This window comes from Rosa rugosa, chromosome 1, assembly GCF_958449725.1.
Source record: "Rosa rugosa chromosome 1, drRosRugo1.1, whole genome shotgun sequence".
Lineage (NCBI taxonomy): Eukaryota > Viridiplantae > Streptophyta > Magnoliopsida > Rosales > Rosaceae > Rosa > Rosa rugosa.
The window spans coordinates 26670859-26683049 of NC_084820.1; the positions used below are offsets into that span (position 1 = coordinate 26670859).

Below are 12191 nucleotides of genomic sequence, written 5' to 3' on the forward strand. Positions count from 1 at the left end.
GTATGATCAGATCATATGCTTAAATAGGCTAGAATTAAGCATAAAATAAGTAAGTGACTAATTATTATAAGGTGAGTGACTAGTTACTATTTAGGTTAAATGATTAAAATGATAAGATAAAATTAAAAAAAAGTAATAAAAGAAAGAAAGCATAAATCCACTTGCTAAATATATATATATATACACACACACACACACACATATGCACATTTACCCAATTAATAAGTAAAGAACTTTAGTGCTTTCTTAAGGTAAAAAAAATAGCAATAATTAGTTCTAAAATAACATGCATCACAAAAATAACATAGATAATAGTCTTGGGTTTGAAAACAAATATCGAGTGTACACAAGTAATACGAACTAACGTATTTTAGAAAGTTTACTAGAACTCTAAAAATTTACCTATATAACTTGTAAGTATAGCATGTGGTATCATCGGTTTCAAAAAAAAAGTGCTTAGAAGATACTTGGATTACTTCTAAGTTTAAGGTATCTTAGAGTGCTCTACAGTGATACTAAGTTTCGGGTTATTACAATAGGGGTCTCTTTATATAGAGGATTACAATGCATAGAATCTTAATCATACAGGGAAAGTAATCGTACATTGAATAGGAATTTAGATCATTCTAATTTAACCCTATTACCACTAGGTCAAGTAACCTAGAGTTTGGGCCAAACACATAAAAGAGATTTCCTTAAACAGCAACATTATAATCATAATTCAAATTCAACGTTAGTCTTGTCTTAGTACTTATTGAAGCTGGATTGTAAATTTCAGTTATTTTATGACCCTCACTAGAATATACATATATAAACTGTTTTCTTGGTTACTAACGTCTTTGTATGCATATTATCCTTGTTTATGTGTCTCACCATTAAATTCTTTTAGTAATAAGTGTGTTACTTCAAACTCAAAAAGGGAAAAATATTGCTAAATTTATATGCGATATTTATAATTGCCAACATATATGTAGTAAATCTAAGGGTTATTGAGCATAATTTGAGGTGTTTTGTTTTCCACCCTTAGATGTAAATCTAAGGGTTATTGAGCATAAATTCTTTGGTCAGCAACTGACCAGGTGAATACCACTATTACCTTAATATAGAGGAGGCCATTGAGACTGAATCTCATACTTCTATCTACACTTTTTACCCTCTATAAAGTAAGTTATTACTTATTAGTTTATAACACATTATCAACGCGCTTTATTTTTTCTCTTCTTTTCTTATGGTGCAACATTATTGCTTTTTGACCGTTACTCAAGATCTATATATGAGTCTTCTATTTCAATTTCAAATTTACAGTGATATACATTTACTACATATAGTGGTATTCACCTGGTCAGTTGCTGACCAAAATCAAAGAATTTATTCTCAATAACCCTTAGATTTACATCTAAGGGTGGAAAACAAAACACATCAACTTAATAATAATTCTCTCTGCCATTAGATTTACATCTAAGGGTGGTTGGGTATTATTTTCTTGATCAATAAATATATAAACTATTGAGATATTACGTGTAAAATCGTTACCTAATTACTGTGTACAGCCACATAAGAATTAATATTTATAACAGAGGTATATAAATAAACTCAAAAGAGTTGTTGTTCTTGGTCCATCCATCCCGCGCTTATTCAAAAAGCCGAAGCCGCAGTCTCTAAGTGGGCTTCCGTCTCAAATGTCAGAGCCAATCATCCTCTCAGACGAAGAAGACCACCACAATGCCGCATTCCCACCATTTCCCTCTAAGAAACGCCGAACCCAATTCGACCCGAGTCAGAATCCGAATCCGAATCCAAATCCAAATCCTACGGTTCTCATCCTCGACGACGACCCGACCCCGCAGAAACCCGGCCCCAAATCCACGGCCTACTTGGTCCCGGACACCCCGAATTCCGATATCGCAATCGTGAAATGCACAAGGGCTGCCCAGCACAAGTTATCTGGTTGGTTGCTTCCCTATTTTCACTCAATTTCTCGAATTAGGGTTTTCTGAATTGGCTTCGGGTTTTTAAGTATTATTTGGTACTTGTGCAAGAAACCTGGTCAATTTGAGTAAAAAGTAACTGGGTGTGAAAAAAGTCATGGAATTGAAGCAACCTTTGATGTTATTTTGGTGAAATTTTATTTTAGTTTACTTGGGATTTAGGGCTTGCTATTAACTTTGATCCTAATTGCATCTTTTTATCTTGACATTCAGGCATCAATGGATTGATATGTTTGGAATCCGATAATGAGCCCGGAAGTAGTTGTGGAGGGGAAAAGAAGAAGGAAAATGGATCAATGCTGGGTGGTTTTGGTCTGGCCAAGGTCTTGGATTGGAGTCCGAGTTTTGTTGAGTCCTCATGTGCACTTGGTATATATGGTCAACTGTTTTGTTTATGATTCCTATTGTGGTATATGTTTGTGCTCTAAATTTAAATACAGATTCATGTTTGGAACAGGACATTCTGAGCTGGCGCGCTCGCTTGAGGGCAGCTCTTCAACTCCTACTTCTTTGCAGGATGATATTGATCAGGTTACTTTCCTGATTCGTTATCTTCTAATATCCGTTTCCTTTATGATTCCTGTGTAACTGCGGTGAAGTAAGCAGCCATGGCCTTATATTGTCAATTGCCTTCTGTTTCCACCTATTGGACCAAGTAGACTTGGAGGATATTATTTGTATATGGGGTCTTGACATCCTGGTTAGAATTGTTACACTTGATTAAACAAGAGGTGTGCTTCCTGTTTTTTTGTTCTTTTCATTTCCAAGTGTGGTATTTCAGTTCCACACATATTGGTAATGCATGATTACTATTGGTAATGGCAGGGACTAGTAAAGCTTTATGAAAAACTTCAGATACGTCTTAAATATTTGGTTCTTGCTTTACTCGTCCAAAGCTCCTTGAATTTCAAGTTGTTATGATTGGGATGCTATGCTTTTAAAGAAAACTACTTAGGGTTTTAGTGAAACAACTGGGTTTGCAATGATGCTAATGTATAAAAAACTGTGTTACCTGATTGTATAGTTTTGTAGTAGCAGAATCTCATATTTCAAGCTACATTTTGCTTTACCGATCAAGACAGAAGGAACCTTTTAATCTGCTGTTTTGAGTGTTGACTGATTTCATTTTCACAATCTAATTGTAGCATCAGTCTTGCAGTTTATCCATTGTCTAGACACATAATATTAATATTTCATTCTCTTCTGTATGCCCATCTCCTCTGATTTCAGTTATGATATCTGTAAACTGTCTGACACATTGCAAACTTCACTCTTGCTTCATTTTTTAATGTAGTTTTGGTGTTCCCTTCTTCAATATTCACATATTTGATTAGGTATGTTATTCTAAAATGTTTGGTGACATGATGATATCAGGTACTTGATTGTCCTGACAATGAAAACATAATGGATCAAATGGGCAATATTATGAGACCAAGAAAAGAATCTATAGCTATTACGGAAAAGGAAAATACTACTAAAGAAGTAAAGGGAAGAAAGAAGATGACCAAAGAGGAAAGGACACGCTTAATGGAAGAAAAGAAGCTAAAGAAGCTTGTAAGTTGTTATTTGTGATCTGTACTTGATTCTATATTTCATTTAACCAGAAACTAAGCTGATTCATATCCATGAAAAACAGGAAGAGAAGTTGCAAAGAGAAGCTCTGAAAGCTGAAGCTGCAGAGATGAAAAAATTACAGAAAGAAAAGCTAAGGTGGGAAAAAGGGAAGTTTGCACTTAAATCCATCGTGGCTGAGATTGATTCTAAAGTAATTGAATCCGGATCAGTTGGAGGTGACAACATTCTTCTTCTCAGTTAAAAGTAGAGTGTGTTTCTCTATGCATCTCATGTCCTTTTATATCTTTTAGCTGAGAGGTTGTTTAACATCTGTATGTTAGGAAGTCTGCTTACAAGGTTTGCCGAAAGGGGGTTAACATACCGTATAACATCAAATCCAATTGAAAGATCAATTGTCTGGACGATGACTGTTCCGGAACATATTTCACAGGTAATATGCGTAAGGAATTGATATGATGATGATGGTTATTCTTATTAATATTTGTTGTTACTTTGTCAGCTTGTTGTTTATGATCATGCCACCTCTCTTTGTAGTATGTCCTGTAAGGCCGTAACCTGAGAATTAGCTAGAAGTTTATTTGTTTTCAATAACTTTCACGAGGTTGAATTTGATTCCTTCATTTCATCCATTACATAAAAATGTATAAACCTCTTATTTATTTATTTATTTTCTGTAAAGAAACAACTTTTACTGATAATATAGCATGACACAATGAATGTGAGGAGTCCACATCAGAGAGAAATAAAAACAAACCAAATCCTACATCAACAGCAGTTGAGCCAAACAAACCACCTAATGAAGTCAGTAACCCTATACTACAGCTGCCTTCCAGTATAGCGGAATGGAAGAAAGACTGTAGTACTTAAAAACCACAGAAACAGATGCCCATAAAGCTGCCCAAAGCCTTATTCTTTCCCGCAGTTCCTGACCCTTGCACGTATGTGCTCTTCCAAACCCTTCTAGCAGAATACAAGAAAGACTGTAGTCCTTAAAACCCACAGAAAGAGACACCCATAAAGCTGGACAAAGCCATATTCTTTCCGCAGCTCCTCCACCCCTGCACCTTTGTACTCTTCCAAAATCCTTCTACATTAATAAATATAAATCATGACGCTGATGTGGATGTTAAATTTGTTGGTCAAAGGCTTGCTGTCAAAGTACTATGATGTAATTATTGGTTACTATTGTGGTGCTTCTCCATGGGTTGGGCTCGTGTCTGCATTAAGGTTTCTGGATGCCAGTCATTTGTTGATTTACATCAAATCTCTGAGGCATGCCTGATTTAACCACTAACCATTGGGTTCTTGTTGGAAATATGTAAATCTCTCTGTGAATAAATACACACAATCTTCTATATGCAGCCATGCTTTCATATGCCTGCTACAAAATTTTAACATATGTTGACCTCAACATCTTATTGCAGCTTTCTCCTGGAGGAGTGGAGATTCAATATATATTGATTGTTTATGAGGCTGAAGATTTTTGTAAACTCATCATCAACGAATCTCTTCCGGGACATGTCTTGAGAGTTCAAAACCATTATCCATCATATACAGTGTGTTACCTCACAAATAAGTTGATTGCATATGTTAGGAAAAGGTGAGAGTTGCTGAAGTTTTGAGGTTACTATATTGCGTCTTTAGTTCATATTAATTACCTAATATGTGTTGTATTTTTGTGTTATTTTTTCCTCTGTCATTTCACTGATTTATTCTTTTGTAAGTGTTTTTTATATTCTATTGAGAGATGCTGCATGATGGTTATCATCATTCAGATAAGAAGTATGTGGATGGTGTACTAAAATCTTATGCTATTGTTTTTCCTATGGCCAAGGCCGACAGCAAGCATGAGAAATAAGTTTCTTTTATCATCATTGTGGTTATCAATTCATCAATACCTATAAATTAAGTGATAATAAAAACTGAAATCATAGTGTGGCTTAGAGCTTAACTGGACCATGATATCTCCCTTGTTTAAGTATATCAGGCAGCCATTTTCTGCAGAAAGTATTACTAAAACTGAAGTTTTATAGTTTTGATTGAAGATCATTTACAGGCAGCTTGAATATCTATAAGTTACTTTTAATTAATTGGTTAGTCATTTATCTAGGAGCCTTATAGTGAAAATGAGCAGATTTGCAGTAAAGTCAAGCTTTTTGTGTTTGCCTATAAGCAAACATTGTTCATTGATGAATACATACAGTTGGGCATTATGGATGATTATAAGCACCAGTTGAACATACGTTTTTGTATATTGTAGAAAATCATCTCATGGAACTGATATAATGGAGTTAAAGTCATTTTACAGTATCTGATTCTTTTTTTTCATATTTTTTCTTATGTGCTTTATTGGTTTTGTGTATAATGATTATCTAGTGCTTCATCACATTGAATTGACAATGTCAGGGAAGGACAACTGTACAATGGCCGGGGCCACGAGGGACACCCAAGTGTTGACAAGGTTGAAAAGGTTGTACTGGTAACACAAAATGCTTGTGCTTGTGAGACCTAAACGGTTTCTGGTCATCATACAGAATAGCTGATATGTACTTCTGTTAGTGTCTTAACTCCTCCATTTTAACAGGTGTTGGCAAATTTGACCACTAGCTTTTCCAAAGTACATTCCAGGCAATGCAAAGATGAGGCTGAACTTGCTGAACATGTTGTTGGTTTAACATGTAGCCTGTCATCCTGCCTTTTCAGGTATGAACACTCTTATTTATTTACTTAATACCTGCTCATAGTTTCAGTACGCTTTACAACATGCTTGCACTAAATACGAGTTTTCTGGAATTTAATATACATATATCAACATCACAGACGGTGTTTCCCTAAAGTTGTTAAGTCCAAATTTGCATATTTCTAAATTTGTATACCATAACTTAGGAAATTTATAGTCACCTCTGCGCGTTTTTTTATCCTTTATGTGTGTGTGCAGTTTTACAATTAGGTCATTATTCTGATTCTACCTCCTTAATTATGAATATGCAGGAAGAAGTTAACTAGACTTGATGTAAATGCTAATGGATCCTTTATCACAAAGGACTGCGTTGACCGGCATTTGATAAAAAAGAGCTCATGGTGAGTAGTATGATGTCAACCAATTAATCATTATAGAAGAATCATAAGATAACAGGATACCCAAATTCAAAAGACTATATGGTGAACAAAGATTGAAGATATGCCTTCCTAGGGTGGAGATGGTAACCATTATAAGATGAAGTCAGAAGTTGTATGTGTTTGATATTGTTATTTATGGTGAGGTAGAAATAGTTTGAGTGGTGACGTCTTATTATCTCTTACCTTTTGCCTCTGGTCTTGGAGTCCCAGAGTGGTCAGATAGAGATGGAATTGGCTTTATGCCTAAGGGAGTCAGACCTAGCAAAAAGTAGTGAAAGTTGACACACCTCCGGTGCCCCTAATCCACTCAAGAGTGAATTGAATAAAAAAGGGAAAATGCTCATTTACCCAATTTTAGCTTAAAATGTGCCCACTTGCCCGACTAAGAGTTTTTAAACCCCATTTACCCAAAACACTCTAAGGGATTATTTCCCCTTTACCCAATTAATTCTTTTTATTAATTTTTGGGACTTTTTTGCCCTCTCCTTCAATCTCTCTACTCTCAGTTTCTCTCTCTCTCTCTCTCTCTCCCCCTCACCGATTTCTCTCTCCTCCCCCCTCACCGATTTCTCTATCTCTCTCTCTCTCTCTCTCTCTCTCTCTCTCTCTCTCTCTCTCTCTCTCTCTCTCTCTCTCTCTCTCTCTCTCTCTCTCTCTCCAGAAGACGTCGGATCTCTCTCTCCCTCCCTCCATCCCTCCTGCAGGTCGCCCACGACGCCTGCTCTAGCCATCGCCGCGCCGAAACTCGTCGTCGTGCTCTCCGCTGCCAGGCTCGACGCCAAGCCGACGGTCCTCGTCGCTGAGAAGCTCGGCGAGGCCGGGGTTGACCTTCTGAAGGAATCGACGACGGACTGAAAATGGCTATCTGCTATTGTGCAGTCATAACCATAAAAGTTGTAACATTAGTGCCCCCCAGTAGACTTTGTATTGGGGGCCAATGATGACTGCTTTATTTATTGACGGACTGAAAACTGCTATTCCAAAGTAAATGTAGTGTTAAATTGCAGTAGTTGATAAATGAAAAAAATTGTGTTGTTTGTGTCAGTCTAGTGGGGGGCAGTAGACAGAATATTGACCCTCATAATGTGGGTTTTTAGACATTATCTGTTGTTTTGAGTGTGAATAACTTGTATAATCTGCGAAACATAGGAAGCGGTGTAATGTTTGATGGTCTATTGGGGGGCAGTAGACACATTAGTGCCACCCAATAATGTCTTTCTTAGGAGACAGTAATCATCTCTTGTTGATTTGTTTGTGATAAAGTGCAATACACTGTGAATCCTTGAAACTGGTGCAAGTTTTAATGGTTTAGTGGGGGGCAGTAGACACATTACTGCCCCCAAATAATGTCTTCATACGAAGTCAGAACCCTTCACTTAACTGGTGCAAGTTTTAATGGTTTAGTGGGGGGCAGTAGACACATTACTGCCCCCAAATAATGTCTTCATACGAAGTCAGAACCCTTCACAAAACTGGGGCAAGTTTTAATGGTTTAGTGGGGGGCAGTAATAATGGTTTAGTGGGGGGCAGTAGACACATTACTGCCCCCAAATAATGTCTTCGTGTTAAGTTTAGGGTTTAGGGGCAGCGTTAGGGGCAGTAGACACATTGCCGATGAACTGCGACGAGGACGTTGGAGTGGCTGGATCGCCGATCAATTGAACGGCGACGAGAACGTTGGATCGCCGACTGGAGCTTCATCGTCGTGTTCAGATTTGGACTGCATCTCCGGCGCGGCGATCAGAGAGAGAGAGACAGACCGGAGGTGGAGATCATGGGGAGGAGAGAGAGAGAGAGTGGAGGTGGAGATCGGGGGGAGAGAGAGAGAGTTTGGGAAGGAGAGAGAGACTGATAAGAGATGGATGGGTTTTAATTTAATTAACAGGGGCTAAAATGTCAATAGATGTAAGATTGGGTAAATGGGGTTAAAAAACTCTTGGTGGAGTAAGTGGGCATTTTTTGGGCTAAAAATGGGTAACTGGTCACAGCCCCAATAAAAAAATATGGTTGTTGTGATACTGCTCCACTTGATACATTGTCTTGTTTCCTTGATGGGAATTTGATAGCTTTGCCTTCACTTTCTGGGGTTATAGAACCCCCAATTTGGGTGTTATGACTATATATTGCCAGGAATATTTCTTTTAGGTTGAGGAGAACTAGGTATGATCTGATGAACTAGGTTGTCTCTCTACTTTTGAAAAGGGTTGTGATAGGACAGAAATTAGAAGAGGAGCCATAATGAAAGTGGAAGGACAGAGAGTAAGAGAGACCTTCCAGTCTAGTTTTCTAGTGAGGGAAACCCTCTTTCCTTCAAACTTTTAACTAAAACTGTATCTGGAATTCTTGTTATATTTATGAATTCAATTTGAATCAATCTCCCAAACACCTAAGAGTTTCACTCAGTCTTTCACTTCTATGATTATGCTCAACTATGCCAACGCTATTCATTACAAGCTTGGGGAAAAAAACAGTACCATAGAAGAAGGCTTCTAAGTTGATTTGTCTGTTTTTCATGATTTTTTTCTATTATGTCTTTGAGCTTTTTATTTCAGTACCTGACATTAGTTTCTGCATCCAGGTTAAAGGCTTTGGTAGCTATCCCGAAGGTGCAGCCACGATTTGCTATTGCCATAGGCAAGAAGTATCCTACCTTGAAGTCTCTGTTGAGTGTTTACATGGACCCAAATATATCAGTAAGTATAAATATTAGAATGCCTCTTCTGTTTGACTGGCCATGACGAATAAACAACAGATAACTAGATTGCTCTACCACTGTTTATTTGACCTATGTAAATTTCCAGTTTGGCAGATTTAATTGCCTTGGAAGAAAAGAATTTCTTATACATGGTTATTAGTCACATAGTTGGTCAAAAATAGAAAAGATAGTAGAAACTGCAGTTCTTCCATCCAGTTTCATTGGGTGTAGTAGATGCACCGTTTTCCATTTTCCCTGATATTTTACGTCCAATAGGATGTATAGACATTTTTAGGGTCTGAGGACTTGTTCTCTCGTGTACTTTGATCTTGTTTTATAAAGTTTGTGTTTCTTCTCAAAAGATGGGATGTAAAGATACTTTCTTTAGGAGAAACATAAATATTGTAGAACAAGATCAAAGTACACTTTTTTGCTTTTTCTGTGGGAATTAGAGCAGACAACTACCTTAAAAATAGCCAAGTTTTGATTAGGAACTCAGAGTCTTGTTTCGAAGATGGCATTTCTAATTATGGGATGCATATGACTAGTCCTTTTTGGAAGCCAATGGAGATGAAGAAATGCAACAGGTTGTGTTGTTTTCCCCCTGCATATAAGGAACTAATATTCATTATCCTCTTGTTTATCAAACAAATTTGACTAGATTTGGGCCAACTTTAGGTTCAGTGGGATTGGTTTTCTAATTGATAGCTATTTATGTTGCGGGCAATGCATATGACTAGACAGCTGAGTAATATGTCTCGTTATCACAACTGATAAAAAATTTCTTGAGAAGTAATAAGATTCAACCATGGAATTCCAGTATAAGGATATTGATTATATATGGCCCTCGTTCACTGTGGTGTTAACTCTCTATTGAAATGATAGGTACATGAAAAGGAATTTCTGCTCAAGGACTTGACAACAGAAGGTTTACTCGGTGGTGATAGAAGATTAGGTGAGGTGTGTTCCAAGAGAGTGTACAGAATACTCATGGCACAAAGTGGCTGCACCAAGACCGATGATGTTGAGGATGGTGCAGATTTTTTCAGGGTCAATTGACTTAGTTGCTCCTCAAAATTTCTATATAACTCTTACTTGTATGGACAAAAGCAGGTGTATATTCTTGACCTGTTCATCTAAATTTTTCTTCTGTGATACACACATCACCTTTTCTGTTTTGGAGCCTCAGGTTGCTCTTGCCGTGTTAAACAAAACCTTCAATTAATGTACTTAAAAAAAAATTAGAATTTCAAGCCTTTGAAATAATGAACCATTATTACCAATTTAGTTAACTGAAAATAATTAGCTTGGTTTTGTCGATGCAATTATAGTAAGTGTTTAATTTGCTTCATATATGTCTGCAATGTGTTTACTGAGTGACTTCATAGTATGTTGTTGCTCTTTGACAATTTCTCGTTTTCATCTTAGAATTGTTTCTGCTCTAGAAATGTGAGGACTTGTTCATAATCTGTGATATGAAATGAGAAGAAATCATGGTCAGCTATAGTTTTCCTAAGAAACTAAACCATAAGCACAAGCCAAGTACAAGAACGCAATTGTTCTGTTCTGCGCTGTTCACACAAAAAACACAATCGAATTGGCTTTCAGTTGTCAGTGTCTTTTTTTTTTTTTTCTTTTTTTTTGCCTTTTTGTAACTGATTAAAAAAGAGAGACCTTGTTGGTTGAAAATTGGGGTTATACATCCATTTTTCTTCTTGTTTACCCGATATGATTACTTTTATCTGCTCTATTCATTCTCAGTTTTTCACATGTTCCTAATAGATGACATTCTTTAACTGTTTGTTTGCATTTATCATTCATGTGACATGTCTTTGATTCATATGCATGATCGGCTACAGATTATGTTGAGTGGTCGAGGTGTGTGCTCAAATTTAATAATAATACTTTTCCTGCAGAATCCGGTCATTTTCTTTCCGCAATTGGCTTCCACCGAACTGATGTATGTGTGTTGAGGTCTGGTTAGTGCTAGGCTGTACCAGACAGAATCCACAAAGGCAATGAGAAGCTGTGCTTTGAACTATGAAGTGGGAAGCTGTCCTTTCAAATTTTATTGATGTAATTATGATTTCACTGATGTATAATGTAAATCAAGTTCTTGGCTATAGTTGTATAGTTCAACCTAACTTCAGATAAGATTAGAGTTGCTGGTTTAGGTTAGGAGAAATAAGCTTGTTAAGCTTGCAGCTTCTATAGTGATGTGCGGCGAAGTTTAAGGTCGGCTTGCTTGTCATAGTTACATGACATCTAGTTAGAGCTAGTTTAGAGTGAAAATTTGTTGGCAAACTTTAATTGCAAAGTTGTGGAAGTCAGAAGGATTGAAATCTAGACCATGTTGACCTGAGTCCTGACCATTTGCAAGAATATTTTCAAAGGTTGTGTTTTCGCTGAATCATGGGAAGCATAAGAACACGAACACGATGCAGGGCATAGCATAAATGAGGCCGCTGATCATTTCATAAATCATATATGCTTGACCTTTCTCAAGTTGTAAGCAGAAAAGTTCCTCTTTTCTTCTTCCTTAAAAGGAAGTTTTACACACACAATGCCCTTCTAGTAAGGGATATTTTTTTTTGTCCATCATTTGTGGGACTCACTTTTGTATCACATATTGACATTTCGACTATATAGTTTTTCGATCTTCATGAATAAAATTTGTCTAACTTGAACTGTTCATGTTTATAAGGAGAAACTATGATTATGAGATTTCAATTCAGCTGAAAATTTATTGAGGTGATTTACTCATAGAGACCTAGAAACTGGATAGTGGAGATGTTGATATGTGATTGAAAAGT

The 12191-nt window shown here is 36.8% G+C and overlaps 1 protein-coding gene across 3 annotated transcripts; it reads left to right on the forward strand.

Annotated features, from left to right (window-relative positions):
* The first annotated feature begins 1584 nt into the window (after positions 1 to 1584).
* LOC133724455 (crossover junction endonuclease EME1B-like) lies at positions 1585 to 12043 on the forward strand. 3 transcript variants are annotated; one of them, XR_009853692.1, is made up of 13 exons: positions 1585 to 1947; positions 2202 to 2357; positions 2446 to 2519; positions 3363 to 3542; positions 3625 to 3698; positions 3888 to 3993; positions 4988 to 5163; positions 5970 to 6033; positions 6148 to 6266; positions 6555 to 6644; positions 9262 to 9376; positions 10264 to 10491; positions 11295 to 12043. XR_009853692.1 is itself a non-coding variant. In XM_062151203.1 (12 exons), exons 1-12 carry the CDS (start codon positions 1680 to 1682, stop codon positions 10435 to 10437), a joined length of 1680 nt encoding a protein of 559 aa, XP_062007187.1. In that variant the 5' UTR covers positions 1589 to 1679; the 3' UTR covers positions 10438 to 10932. The 3 variants fall into 3 exon arrangements, 1 of the variants encoding a protein (XP_062007187.1); XR_009853691.1 differs by having other exon boundaries at positions 1590 to 1947; positions 3625 to 3778; positions 3884 to 3993; positions 11295 to 12040; XM_062151203.1 differs by lacking the exon at positions 11295 to 12043 and having other exon boundaries at positions 1589 to 1947; positions 3625 to 3778; positions 3884 to 3993; positions 10264 to 10932.
* The last annotated feature ends 148 nt before the right edge of the window (positions 12044 to 12191 follow it).

What these genes read in the sequence shown, in the direction of transcription:
- LOC133724455 (XM_062151203.1), top strand. Translation starts at nt 1,680, where the DNA reads ATGTCAGAGCCAATCATCCTCTCAGACGAAGAAGACCACCACAATGCC. An exon ending in TGAATCCGGATCAGTTGGAG is followed by an intron (nt 3,779 to 3,883) that starts GTGACAACATTC and finishes TCTGTATGTTAG; the next exon opens with GAAGTCTGCTTACAAGGTTT. An exon ending in CTGTCATCCTGCCTTTTCAG is followed by an intron (nt 6,267 to 6,554) that starts GTATGAACACTC and finishes ATGAATATGCAG; the next exon opens with GAAGAAGTTAACTAGACTTG.